The 12,548-nt window shown below is 48.2% G+C and overlaps 1 protein-coding gene across 1 annotated transcript; it reads left to right on the top strand.

Moving 5' to 3' along the window:
- Positions 1-1,470: 1,470 nt before the first annotated feature.
- Positions 1,471-9,315, top strand: cdx1b (caudal type homeobox 1 b). Its single transcript, XM_053442287.1, has 3 exons — positions 1,471-2,018; positions 8,761-8,909; positions 9,046-9,315. The coding sequence occupies exons 1-3, from the start codon at positions 1,481-1,483 to the stop codon at positions 9,313-9,315; spliced, it is 957 nt and encodes a 318-aa protein (XP_053298262.1). The 5' UTR covers positions 1,471-1,480.
- The last annotated feature ends 3,233 nt before the right edge of the window (positions 9,316-12,548 follow it).

Here is a 12,548-nt window from a genome sequence, read left to right on the forward strand (position 1 = left end):
CTTACTTTTATTACTTTAGTTATTTTTTATTTAATCAATAATATATTGATATATATGTGTTGCAACAGAATAACTGAATAAGAGGTCAAGATTTACGTATATAGAAAATAGAAGAATATTTCTGTTCATTAAAAGTATTTGATAAACAGAGGCTGTATGCCACATAATATATAACATAAACACTAAATAAATACATTATACACACTACATAAATACATTATAAATAAACATAAATACTATATAACATAATTAATACAAAATACTAGATAAATATAACATAAATACTGCATCAATGAAAGATTTATACTATGTCAATACAATGACAATATAACATCAATATAAGATCTATCAAACTGTTGAAAACACCAATAGTCGTGTGTATAATGATAATTATTGTAGTGTTTATGTGATTTTACTGCACTAAACTAAATACTCATCAGTGTAAAACAATAAATCTCCAATAAATCCATAAAGGCAGTTAATTCCTCTTCAGGAGGCAGCGGAGAGGGAATCTGAGGACGGGCCGGACGGCCGCTTCTGCTGGAGGGTTGTCGGTTTGAATCCACGACGATATCCATCTTGAAAAGGGTTAGGTTTAGGGCAGGTTCAGTTTGGTTCAGTTTGGCTCAGTTTGGTTCAGTTTGGTTCAGTTTGGCTCAGTTTGGTTCAGTTTGGTTCAGTTTTGTTTAGTTTGGTTCAGTTTGGTTCAGTTTGGCTCAGTTTGGTTCAGTTTGGTTCCGTTTGGTTCAGTTTGGCTCAGTTTGGTTTAGTTTGGTTCCGTTTGGCTCAGTTTGGTTCAGTTTGGTTCAGTTTTGTTTAGTTTGGTTCCGTTTGGTTCAGTTTGGCTCACTTTGGTTCAGTTTGGCTCAGTTTGGTTCAGTTTGGTTCAGTTTGGTTCAGTTTGGCTCAGTTTGGTTCAGTTTGGTTCAGTTTGGCTCAGTTTGGTTCAGTTTGGTTCAGTTTGGTTCAGTTTGCTTCAGTTAAGAGTTTAGATTTGACTCTTGACTTTATTCTTCAAAATAAATATGAGAGAGAGAGAGAGTTACTCACTCTACCTGAAGACAGGTGAGAGAGAGAGAGAGAGATAGAGACAGAGAGAGAGAAAGAGACAGAGAGAGAGAGAGAGAGAGAGAGAGAGAGAGAGAGAGTTACTCACTCTACCTGAGGACAGGTGTGAGAGAGAGAAACAGAGACAGAGACAGAGACAGAGAGAGAGAGATAGAGAGAGAGAGAGAATCACTCACTCTACCTGAGGACAGGTGAGAGAGACAGAGAGAGAGAGAGAGAGAGAGAGAGATAGAGAGAGAGAGAGAATCACTCACTCTACCTGAGGACAGGTGAGAGAGAGAGAGAGAGAGAGAGAGAGAGAGAGAGAGAGAGAGAGAGAGAGAGAGAGAGAGAGAGAGAGAGAGAGAGTAACTCACTCTACCTGAGGACAGGTGAGAGACAGGTGCGTGGACGGACAGGCTGGAGCCTCAGTATGCAGAGGGACCCCCCCTCACCTGGAGCCATGTTCGTCAGTTACCTGCAGCTGGATAAAGAACCCCCCATGTACCCGCACCAGAACCCGGGCACCCGACACCCGGGGCTCGGCCTCAGCCCGCAGAGCTTCCCGGTGTCCGCCCCGCCTCAGTACTCTGACTTCGGCTACCACCACCACCACCACCACGGCCTCAGCAACGACCCGCACCCGGTGCAGCAGGCCGGGCCGGGCGCTGGTGGCTGGAGCCCGGCCTACCCCCCACCTCCTCCGGCCACCCGGGACGACTGGTCCACCCATCACTACGGACACCAGGCCGCCGCCGCCGCCGCAGCAGCGGCCGCGGCTGCCGGGGGAGGTCCCGCTTCGTCCTCGTTGCCCGGAGCGGTGGGTCCCCCCCTGGGGTTCAGCCCCCCGGAGTTCCCCGGGCAGCCTCCAGCGCTGCTGCCCGGAGCGGGGCAGCTGTCCCCCGGGTCCCCGCTGAGGAGGAACCCGTACGACTGGATCCGCCGCTCCTCCGCTCCGCCCGCCAATCCAAGTAAGTCCCGGGACAGCGGCCTCATGGTCCCGGACAGAATATCACGATGACCCGCAATAACAGTAGAGTTTATATATGTGGTTGATTGTATTATTTACTAAATATAATTACATCATTAATTATGTCTGTAACAAAATTAATTAAATCAATATAGTCAGTTATAAACAGTTAAATGATTTGATATGATAAACACTGGTTCTCAAATATCATTCAAACCTTCAGCTGATGCGGATTTCTTTTGTAACCGTTTTTTAAATAATGAGTTTGCGTTGAGCTAAATGAAATCAAATGATAATTATAATTTATAATATATTATTACAATACATTATAATTATAAATCTGGTGTAAAAATATTCTGATAAAACTAGTTAAAGAATGAATCACTAAGTATAAAACATTCTATTTATTTTCTAAAACATCTGATTTAAACCATTTAATACCTAAGACAATCAATAATAATAATATTATTATAAATTCATAATTGAAGGTCTGCATATTGTTTTAATTGTGTGTGTTGAAGGTTAAAATGTGATTTACAATTTGTATTAATATTTCTTCAAGCTACTTTTTGGTGAAAGTTTTGTTTAGAATCTCAGAAACGTTTTAAGTTAAGTTTCATTGAATTGAAATGCTTCACTGCTAAATCATGAACTTCACGACTGTGTCCTGGCTCCTGAGCGGAGGAACCAGCTCCACATCGACATCCAGACATCACAAAGTTCACACATCTTCCGCCTCAAACTAAAAACACACCTCTTCCGACTATACATTGAATAATTTTGAAACTAACAATTTAGTAGCACTTAATGTTACTTACTTTTAGCACTTTGTAGCTTGGCTTTCTTGACCCAGAACTACTTTCTTGATTCTTGTTGTTCTGGGTTTGTTCCCTCATGGTTGATGCACTTATTGTGAGTCGCTTTGGGAAAAAGCTCAATGAAATGTAATGTAATGTTGAATTTTTTCAGCTTTTCTTCATTTTAATTTCGATTATTTGCTTCATAATTTCATTGAACTCGGTTGATCAGCTGTGACTTTTATTGATCATTAATTTCTCACCAGAAAATATCTCAAGCTTTACTTGTGTTAGGCACGGCTGTTTGAAGCCGGTGTCAAGCTAGTGTGAAGTCAGTGTGAAGCCAGTGTGAAGCTGGTGTGAAGTCAGTGTGAAGCCAGTGTGAAGCTGGTGTGAAGTCAGTGTGATGCCGGTGTGAAGTCAGTGTGAAGCCAGTGTGAAGCATGTGTGAAGCCGGTGTGAAGCCAGTCTGAAGCGATATGAAGCCAGTGTGAAGCCGTCGTGAAGCGGTGTGAAGCCGGTGTGAAGCTTGTGTAGAGCGGTGTGAAGTCGTGTGAAGCTAGTGTGAAGCAGTCTGAAGCGGTGTGAAGCTGGTGTGAAGCGGTGTGAAGCCTGTTTGAAGCGGTGTGAAGCCAGTGTGAAGCGGTCTGAAGCCGGTGTGACGCAGTGTGAAGTGGTGTGAAGCGGTGTGAAGTGGTGTGAAGCCAGTTTGAAGCGGTGTGAAGCGTCGTGAAGCGGTGTGAAGCGATGTGAAGCCAGTGTGAAGTGGTGTGAAGTGGTGTGAAGCGGTGTGAAGCGGTGTGAAGTGGTGTGAAGTGGTGTGAAGGGGTGTGAAGCGATGTGAAGCCAGTTTGAAGCGGTGTGAAGTGGTGTGCAGTGGTGTGAAGCTGTGTGAAGGGGTGTGAAGCGGTGTGAAGCCAGTGTGAAGCGGTGTGAAGCGGTGTGAAGCTGTGTGAAGTGGTCTGAAGTGGTGTGAAGTGGTCTGAAGCGGTGTGAAGTGGTGTGAAGCCGGTGTGATGTGGTGTGAAGCCGGTGTGAAGCGGTGTGAAGTGGTGTGAAGCGGTGTGAAGCCAGTGTGAAGCGGTCTGAAGCCGGTGTGACGCAGTGTGAAGTGGTGTGAAGCGGTGTGAAGCGGGGTGAAGCCAGTTTGAAGCGGTGTGAAGCGTCGTGAAGCGGTGTGAAGCGATGTGAAGCCAGTGTGAAGTGGTGTGAAGTGGTGTGAAGCGGTGTGAAGCGGTGTGAAGTGGTGTGAAGTGGTGTGAAGGGGTGTGAAGCGATGTGAAGCCAGTTTGAAGCGGTGTGAAGTGGTGTGCAGTGGTGTGAAGCTGTGTGAAGGGGTGTGAAGTGGTGTGAAGCCAGTGTGAAGCGGTGTGAAGCGGTGTGAAGCGGTGTGAAGTAGTCTGAAGCGGTGTGAAGCGGTGTGAAGTGGTCTGAAGTGGTGTGAAGTGGTCTGAAGCGGTGTGAAGTGGTGTGAAGCCAGTGTGAAGCGGTGTGAAGTGGTGTGAAGTGGTCTGAAGCAGTGTGAAGTGGTGTGAAGCCGGTGTGATGTGGTGTGAAGTGGTGTGAAGTGGTCTGAAGCGGTGTGAAGTGGTGTGAAGCCGGTGTGAAGTGGTGTGAAGCGGTGTGAAGTGGTGTGTAGCGGTGTGAAGCCAGTGTGAAGCGGTGTGAAGCCAGTGTGAAGCGGTGTGAAGCCAGTGTGAAGCTGTGTGAAGTGGTGTGAAGCGGTGTGAAGTGGTGTGAAGCGGTGTGAAGCGGTGTGAAGCCTGTTTGAAGCGGTGTGAAGTGGTGTGCAGTGGTGTGAAGCTGTGTGAAGGGGTGTGAAGCGGTGTGAAGCCAGTGTGAAGGGGTGTGAAGCAGTGTGAAGCGGTGTGAAGTAGTCTGAAGCGGTGTGAAGTAGTCTGAAGCGGTGTGAAGCGGTGTGAAGTGGTCTGAAGTGGTGTGAAGTGGTCTGAAGCGGTGTGAAGTGGTGTGAAGCCGGTGTGATGTGGTGTGAAGTGGTGTGAAGTGGTCTGAAGCGGTGTGAAGTGGTGTGAAGCCGGTGTGAAGCGGTGTGAAGTGGTGTGAAGCCGGTGTGAAGTGGTGTGAAGCGGTGTGAAGCGGTGTGAAGCGGTGTGAAGTGGTGTGTAGCGGTGTGAAGCCAGTGTGAAGCGGTGTGAAGTGGTGTGTAGCGGTGTGAAGCCAGTGTGAAGCGGTGTGAAGCCAGTGTGAAGCAGTGTGAAGCCAGTGTGAAGCTGTGTGAAACGGTGTGAAGTGGTGTGAAGCGGTGTGAAGCGGCGTGAAGCCGCGTGAAGCCGCGTGAAGCCGGTGTGAAGCGGTGTGAAGTGGTGTGAAGCCGGTGTGAAGCGGTGTGAAGTGGTGCGAAGCGGTGTGAAGCGGTGTGAAGCGGTGTGAAGCGGTGTGAAGCGGTGTGAAGCCAGTGTGAAGCCAGTGTGAAGCGGTGTGAGGCGGTGTGAAGCGGTGTGAAGCGGGGTGAAGTGGTCTGAAGCGGTGTGGAGTGGTGTGAAGCGGTGTGAAGCGGTGTGAAGTGGTGTGAAGCCAGTGTGAAGCGGTGTGAAGCCAGTGTGAAGCGGTGTGAAGCCAGTGTGAAGCGGTGTGAAGCGGTGTGAAGCGGCGTGAAGCGGCTTGAAGCGGCGTGAAGCCGGTGTGAAGCCGGTGTGAAGTGTTGTGAAGCGGCGTGAAGCGGTGTGAAGCGGCGTGAAGCGGCGTGAAGCGGCGTGAAGCGGCGTGAAGTGGCGTGAAGCCGGTGTGAAGCCGGTGTGAAGCCGTGTGAAGCCGTGTGAAGCGGTGTGAAGCGGTGTGAAGCCAGTGTGAAGCGGTGTGAAGCCAGTGTGAAGCGGTGTGAAGCCAGTGTGAAGCCAGTGTGAAGCGGTGTGAGGCGGTGTGAAGCGGTGTGAAGCGGGGTGAAGTGGTCTGAAGCGGTGTGGAGTGGTGTGAAGCCGGTGTGAAGCGGTGTGAAGCGGTGTGAAGCGGTGTGAAGCGGTGTGAAGCGGTGTGAAGCCAGTGTGAAGCGGTGTGAAGCGGTGTGAAGCGGTGTGAAGTGGTGTGTAGCGGTGTGAAGCCAGTGTGAAGCGGTGTGAAGCCAGTGTGAAGCGGTGTGAAGCGGTGTGAAGCGGTGTGAAGCGGCGTGAAGTGGCTTGAAGCGGCGTGAAGCGGCGTGAAGCGGTGTGAAGTGGCGTGAAGCCGGTGTGAAGCCGGTGTGAAGTGTTGTGAAGCGGCGTGAAGCGGTGTGAAGCGGCGTGAAGCGGCGTGAAGCGGCGTGAAGCGGCGTGAAGTGGCGTGAAGCCGGTGTGAAGCCGGTGTGAAGCCGTGTGAAGCCGTGTGAAGCGGTGTGAAGCGGTGTGAAGCCAGTGTGAAGCGGTGTGAAGCCAGTGTGAAGCGGTGTGAAGCCAGTGTGAAGCCAGTGTGAAGCGGTGTGAGGCGGTGTGAAGCGGTGTGAAGCGGGGTGAAGTGGTCTGAAGCGGTGTGGAGTGGTGTGAAGCCGGTGTGAAGCGGTGTGAAGCGGTGTGAAGCGGTGTGAAGCGGTGTGAAGCGGTGTGAAGCCAGTGTGAAGCGGTGTGAAGCGGTGTGAAGCGGTGTGAAGTGGTGTGTAGCGGTGTGAAGCCAGTGTGAAGCGGTGTGAAGCCAGTGTGAAGCGGTGTGAAGCGGTGTGAAGCGGTGTGAAGCGGCGTGAAGTGGCTTGAAGCGGCGTGAAGCGGCGTGAAGCGGTGTGAAGTGGCGTGAAGCCGGTGTGAAGCCGGTGTGAAGTGGTGTGAAGCGGCGTGAAGCGGTGTGAAGCGGCGTGAAGCGGCGTGAAGCCGGTGTGAAGCCGGTGTGAAGCCGTGTGAAGCCGTGTGAAGCGGTGTGAAGCGGTGTGAAGCCAGTGTGAAGTGGTGTGAAGCCAGTGTGAAGCCAGTGTGAAGCGGTGTGAGGCGGTGTGAAGCGGTGTGAAGCGGGGTGAAGTGGTCTGAAGCGGTGTGGAGTGGTGTGAAGCCGGTGTGAAGCGGTGTGAAGCGGTGTGAAGCGGTGTGAAGCGGTGTGAAGCGGTGTGAAGTGGTGTGTAGCGGTGTGAAGCCAGTGTGAAGCGGTGTGAAGCTGTGTGAAGTGGTGTGTAGCGGTGTGAAGCCAGTGTGAAGCGGTGTGAAACGGTGTGAAGCGGTGTGAAGCGGCGTGAAGCGGCGTGAAGTGGCGTGAAGTGGCGTGAAGCCGGTGTGAAGCCGGTGTGAAGTGGTGTGAAGCCGGTGTGAAGCCGGTGTGAAGCCGTGTGAAGCGGTGTGAAGCGGTGTGAAGTGGCGTGAAGCGGCGTGAAGTGGCGTGAAGTGGCGTGAAGCCGGTGTGAAGCCGGTGTGAAGTGGTGTGAAGCGGTGTGAAGCGGTGTGAAGTGGTGTGTCATTATTTACAAAAGTCTCAGTTTATGTTCAGATTAAAACACAAACCCAGAGTTTTGAAACCAAAGCTGATGAAAACACAACGTGACATAGAATCATTAACATCTGTGGCTTCACACACCATGTGAGCAGGAAACACTGTGTGTGTGTGTGTGTGTGTGTGTGTGTGTGTGTGAGTGTATGTGTGAGTGTGTTTGAGTTTGGGTGAGTGTGTATGTGTGTTAGGGTGTGCGTGTGTGTTAGGGTGTGAGTGTGTGTGTGTGTGTGTGTGTGTGTGTGAGTGTGTGTGAGTTTGTGTGAGTGTGTATGTGTGTTAGGGTGTGAGTGTGGGTGTGTGAGTGTGTGTGAGCGTGTATGTGTGTTAGGGTGTGCATGTGTGTGTGTGTGTGAGTGTGTGTTTGTGTGTGTGTTTGTGTGAGTTTGTGTGTGTGTGTATGTGTGTTAGGGTGTGCATGTGTGTGTTAGGGTGTGTGTGTGTGCTGTATAAATAAATGTAAACATTTCATGAATCGGCTTTTCACAGCTGAACTCATTTCAGTCACATTCGATCATGTAATATATTTATTACAACAGATTTAGTGTTTGGCGTCTAGGCTCCAACTTAATCACTCCCCCATATGATTTTATAGGAGTGATGAGCAAATACTTGTAACCCCACGTTGGAACCTACAGGTGGATGTTGGGGGGGTGGAGGTGCTAAAGCAACTGGTGGCGATACTGCAGTAGCAGTGCGAGCAAGAGGGGTTGATGGGAAATGTCTCTCTGGTTAAATAGACCACCTGATAAGGTGGGTGTGTATTAGAGATGGTTGTGGAGAGTGAGGTATGAAACATGATGAACGTCACATGATGTATGTCACATGATTAGCGCAGCGCGAGTTCCCTGCCAGAACTAGCTCGCCGGCGTCGCCATATTTGTGTGTTTTTAGAAACAGCAGATAACAGCAGTTGTGTATTTGCCTGCGATGAGAAGTCGGAGCTCCGTCACATTCATCACGCTTCCGTTCAGATTCTACGATTCTCAGCTCGTCGCAGTCGTACGTTGATTTTCTGATTCACAACAACAACCGGACCAATCAGCTAACACAACATTGTCTGTTAACTGAAAGGAAAACAAAGAGACATGTTTAATAAAAAAAAAATTCTGTTGTGATAATTAATCAATAATATATTTACTATATGATCAATACTATATATATATATGGAAAGGAATTTAATAAAATGTGTTATTTTTAGTTTAGAAACAAGTAAATTATATTAAATATAGTAAATAATTCTGTTGAAGAATAACTCGCTAGCGCCTCCTGGGGAACTGCAGCAGTTGTTCTCTATAAAGTATACGGAGGGTTTGTCGTGACCTCGTCTGAAAACACGATGTTCCGTGGTCACGACGTCTACTGACTGCAGTTCACACACTGGCCACCGGTGTCAGTAGTAAGATGTTTTTTTAACGTTACATACAGAACCGGGTTGTTCCCATGTTTGTCTCAGTGTGGGCGGAGCTCTTTATCCCCTGTCTGGCAGATTCCAGCTTTAATTCAGATTGGTTTGTAATAACCTGGTAATGTTTCGGTGTTTAACAGACGGAAAGACTCGGACCAAAGACAAGTACCGCGTGGTTTACACCGACCACCAGCGTCTGGAGCTAGAGAAGGAGTTCCACTACAGCAGATACATCACCATCCGGAGGAAGGCGGAGCTCGCCACAGCGCTTAGCCTCTCGGAGAGACAGGTACTGATTCACAGCATAAAAACATTTAGAGTTGTGGTGAATGTGCAAAAACACAAATATGGTCCTTGCTTAATATTCAGAAAAGTTTTCCGGTATTATATAAAAATCAAAAATGTATATTTTGCTTCTGCTGCAGGTGAAGATCTGGTTCCAGAATCGACGGGCGAAGGAACGTAAGATCAACAAGAAGAAGCTGCAGCAGCCCGCCTCCTCCACGACCGCGCCCACCCCGCCCAACGGGAGCAGTGGCAGCGGAGGAGGAGGAGGAGGAGGAGGAGGAGGAGGAGGAGGGGGAGGGGGAGGCGGTTTCCATAGAAACGGAGGCAGCAGTGTCCCCATGGTGACGAGCAGCAGCGGGATGGTGTCCCCCTCGTCGCTGCCTCTAAACATCAAAGAGGAGTACTGACGAGGACGAGGACGCTTCCTCAGACGCTGATTTCAGGGATCGCAACCAAAAGTGAATTCATCGGACTGAAAGACGTTTTGCGTCCCGTCCCCGTGGAGATGAAGTTCACAGAAGTTCTTCAGCCTTCAGCTGCAGGTGGTTCGTCCCGAGGATCGACTGCGCAGAGGAAATCAGTCGTTTGGTTTCATCCAGACTCAACACGCTTCTAAAACCTTCTTCTTATCATTTGTTCTGTTGGTGAAAACATTTTCTTAACGCTTGTAGTTTTAGTCGAACTTTATTCAACCTCATTGAACTTTATTTGAATGCAGAGATCCTGCAATTTCCACGTAGGATATTTCCATGTGGGTGAATCCTCATCATAAATAATCATATCATCATTGAGTGACAGTTTGTGCGAAAACATTTGTTTTTTATCTCTATAGCTTAAATACTCATAGTTTTGTTTTTATCATTTTTTTATGAAGTAAAGTAAAGTATTTTCACAATTAATTAACAAATGTATTCTCAGGCCATATGGGGCGATGAAATCCTTTTATCTGAAGTTAAACACTCACACGACGCTGCACTTCTATTCGTTCAGACTTTGTCAGTAACAGCTCAGAGGCTCCGCCCTCACCGGATTGTCATCACTGCTGCTATGGTTTCACCTGGCGTCCTACATGACTCTGAATCAGAGACTGGTGTGAACTGGTCTCATTCCAGTTTGAAACTCTGGTTTGTGTTTGAGTCTGAACAGAAACTGAGACGTTCTCGTCCTGATTGGTTCTCATCAGTCACATGACTCGACTTCCAGCGGTGAACACAAAGTGTTGCTAACACTTCCTGTCAGTAACACTTCCTGTCAGTAGCACTTCCTGTCAGTCTCACTTCCTGTCAGTAACACTTCCTGTCAGTAACACTTCCTGTCAGTAAAACTTCCTGTCAGTCTCACTTCCTGTCAGTAACACTTCCTGTCAGTATCACGTCCTGTCAGTCTCACTTCCTGTCAGTCACACTTCCTGTCAGTGACACTTCCTGTCAGTGACACTTCCTGTCAGTGACACTTCCTGTCAGTAACACCTCCTGTCTGTAACACCTCCTGTCAGTGACACTTCCTGTCAGTGACACTTCCTGTCAGTCTCACTTCCTGTCAGTGACACTTCCTGTCAGTGACACTTCCTGTCAGTCTCACTTCCTGTCAGTCTCACTTCCTGTCAGTAACACTTCCTGTCAGTGACACTTCCTGTCAGTGACACTTCCTGTCAGTCTCACTTCCTGTCAGTAACACTTCCTGTCAGTGACACTTCACCTTCACTGTTCCTCCTTCAGAGGAGTTTCTGTTACTAAGCAACCAACTGCAGAGGAGACAATCCACTTCCTGTTTACATCACATGACCAGTGTAGGTGAAGGGTCATGTGACGTGTGTTCAGGTGTTGGTGTGGACGGAGTCTAAGTACATTAATACCCATGAGTCTGAGCTCCACAATAATCATTCTAGATGTATGAATATGACATAGAAGGAGTTTCCCCAGCATCACGTGCACTCTGTGCCCGCTGAGTTAATCAGTGATCAACAGTAATAAACTGACGACGGTTCAAACTTCCCTCCTGTTTTTATTCTGCTCCATGTTCAGTAAATAACCTGTAAATGTTTCTTTTTCATGTGAATATTTTCGAATGGAATTTCTATTAAACCTCAAAGAATTTATTGTACAGCACAATGTGTTATTTTTTATTTAGTGTTTGTGTTATTTGACTAATTAGAAATAATTAAGATAAAACGTATAAAAACGGTATTTGTTTAGTTAGCGTTGATATTTGTTCAAGATAAACTCTTGTCTCTGAACAACTGAGTCAGAAAACTGACGTTAAATTTAAACAAGAAAGTGAAAAGAAACAAAGAAAAAACCAAGAAGAAAAACAGAATAAACACGACACACACACACACACACATTTACTAATTGATGCAGCAGTTGAGGTGTGGTGTCCAAAGGGCGAAGAGGAACTCTGGACAAACACGCTATCTGTGTGTGTGTGTGTTTGTGTGTGTGTGTGTGTGTGTTTGTCTGTGTGTGTGTGTGTGTGTGTGTGTGTGTTTGTCTGTGTGTGTGTGTGTCTACACGGATAGAGATAATCAGCTATGTGATTGGTTTCTATATTTGTGAGGATCAAGAGTTGGTTTGAAGGTTAAAGTTTGAATGACTTTTATTCTCCTCCTCCTCCTCCTCCTCCTCCTCCTCCTCCTCCTCCTCTTCCTGCCACATGTTACAACAGGAGAAGTTGTTCACATGGTCGCTCGTCCTCATTTTTATGTAAACACATGAACCAGCTGCTCTCTCTCCTCGCCACCATAAACTTTATTGGGGGCGGAGTCAGTGAAGTGTGTCACCACAGAGACACAGACATGTTTGTTGAGGAGACGAAGCTTTTAATATCTGTCCATCACACACATGTGTGTGTGTGTGTGTGTGTGTGTGTATATATATACTTATGAATACACATATAAAGAACTAAGTGAACCTTAATGTTCACAGTATAAAGTTAAACTCCAGAGATCAACGTGTCCATCAGAAGAACCAGTTTCTCTGATTTGGTGCAAATCAAAGTAACAACAGGTGAAATGGAGACAGAAACGTGTCCACGGACACCTCCTCACTGCTCCTCCTCCCTGACTCCTTCTTCTTCTGGGTCCTGCTCCTCCTCACTGCTGGTAGCATGGGGAGCTACCTGCTGCTCCTCCTCCCTGACTCCTTCTTCTTCTGGGTTCTGCTCCTCCTCACTGCTGGTAGCATGAGGAGCTACCTGCTGCTCCTCCACCCTGACTCCTTCTACTTCTGGGTCCTGCTCCTCCTCACTGCTGGTAGCATGAGGAGCTACCTGCTGCTCCTCCACACTGACTCCTTCTAGTTCTGGTTTCTGCTCCTCCTCACTGCTGGTAGCATGAGCAGCTACTTGCTGCTCCTCCTCCCTGACTCCTTCTACTTCTGTGTTCTGCTCCTCCTCACTGCTGGTAGCATGGGGAGCTATCTGCTGCTCCTCCTTCCTGACTCCTTCTACTTCTGGGTCCTGCTCCTCCTCACTGCTGGTAGCATGAGGAGCTATCTGCTGCTCCTCCTTCCTGACTCCTTCTACTTCTGGGTCCTGCTCCTCCTCACTGCTGGTAGCATGAGGAGCTACCTGCTGCTCCTCCTTCCTGACTCCTTCTTCTTCTGGGTCCTGCTCCTCCTCACTGCTGGTAGCATGAGGAGCT

The sequence above is a fragment of the Pleuronectes platessa genome, chromosome 15 (genome assembly GCF_947347685.1).
Source record: "Pleuronectes platessa chromosome 15, fPlePla1.1, whole genome shotgun sequence".
Taxonomy (NCBI): Eukaryota; Metazoa; Chordata; class Actinopteri; order Pleuronectiformes; family Pleuronectidae; genus Pleuronectes; species Pleuronectes platessa.

Bases quoted from the DNA above. Each gene is read 5' to 3' on its own strand.
- cdx1b (XM_053442287.1), top strand. From the start codon at position 1,481: ATGCAGAGGGACCCCCCCTCACCTGGAGCCATGTTCGTCAGTTACCTG. The intron at 2,019-8,760 runs GTAAGTCCCGGG...GGTGTTTAACAG, and splicing joins CGCTCCGCCCGCCAATCCAA to ACGGAAAGACTCGGACCAAA. The intron at 8,910-9,045 runs GTACTGATTCAC...CTTCTGCTGCAG, and splicing joins TTAGCCTCTCGGAGAGACAG to GTGAAGATCTGGTTCCAGAA.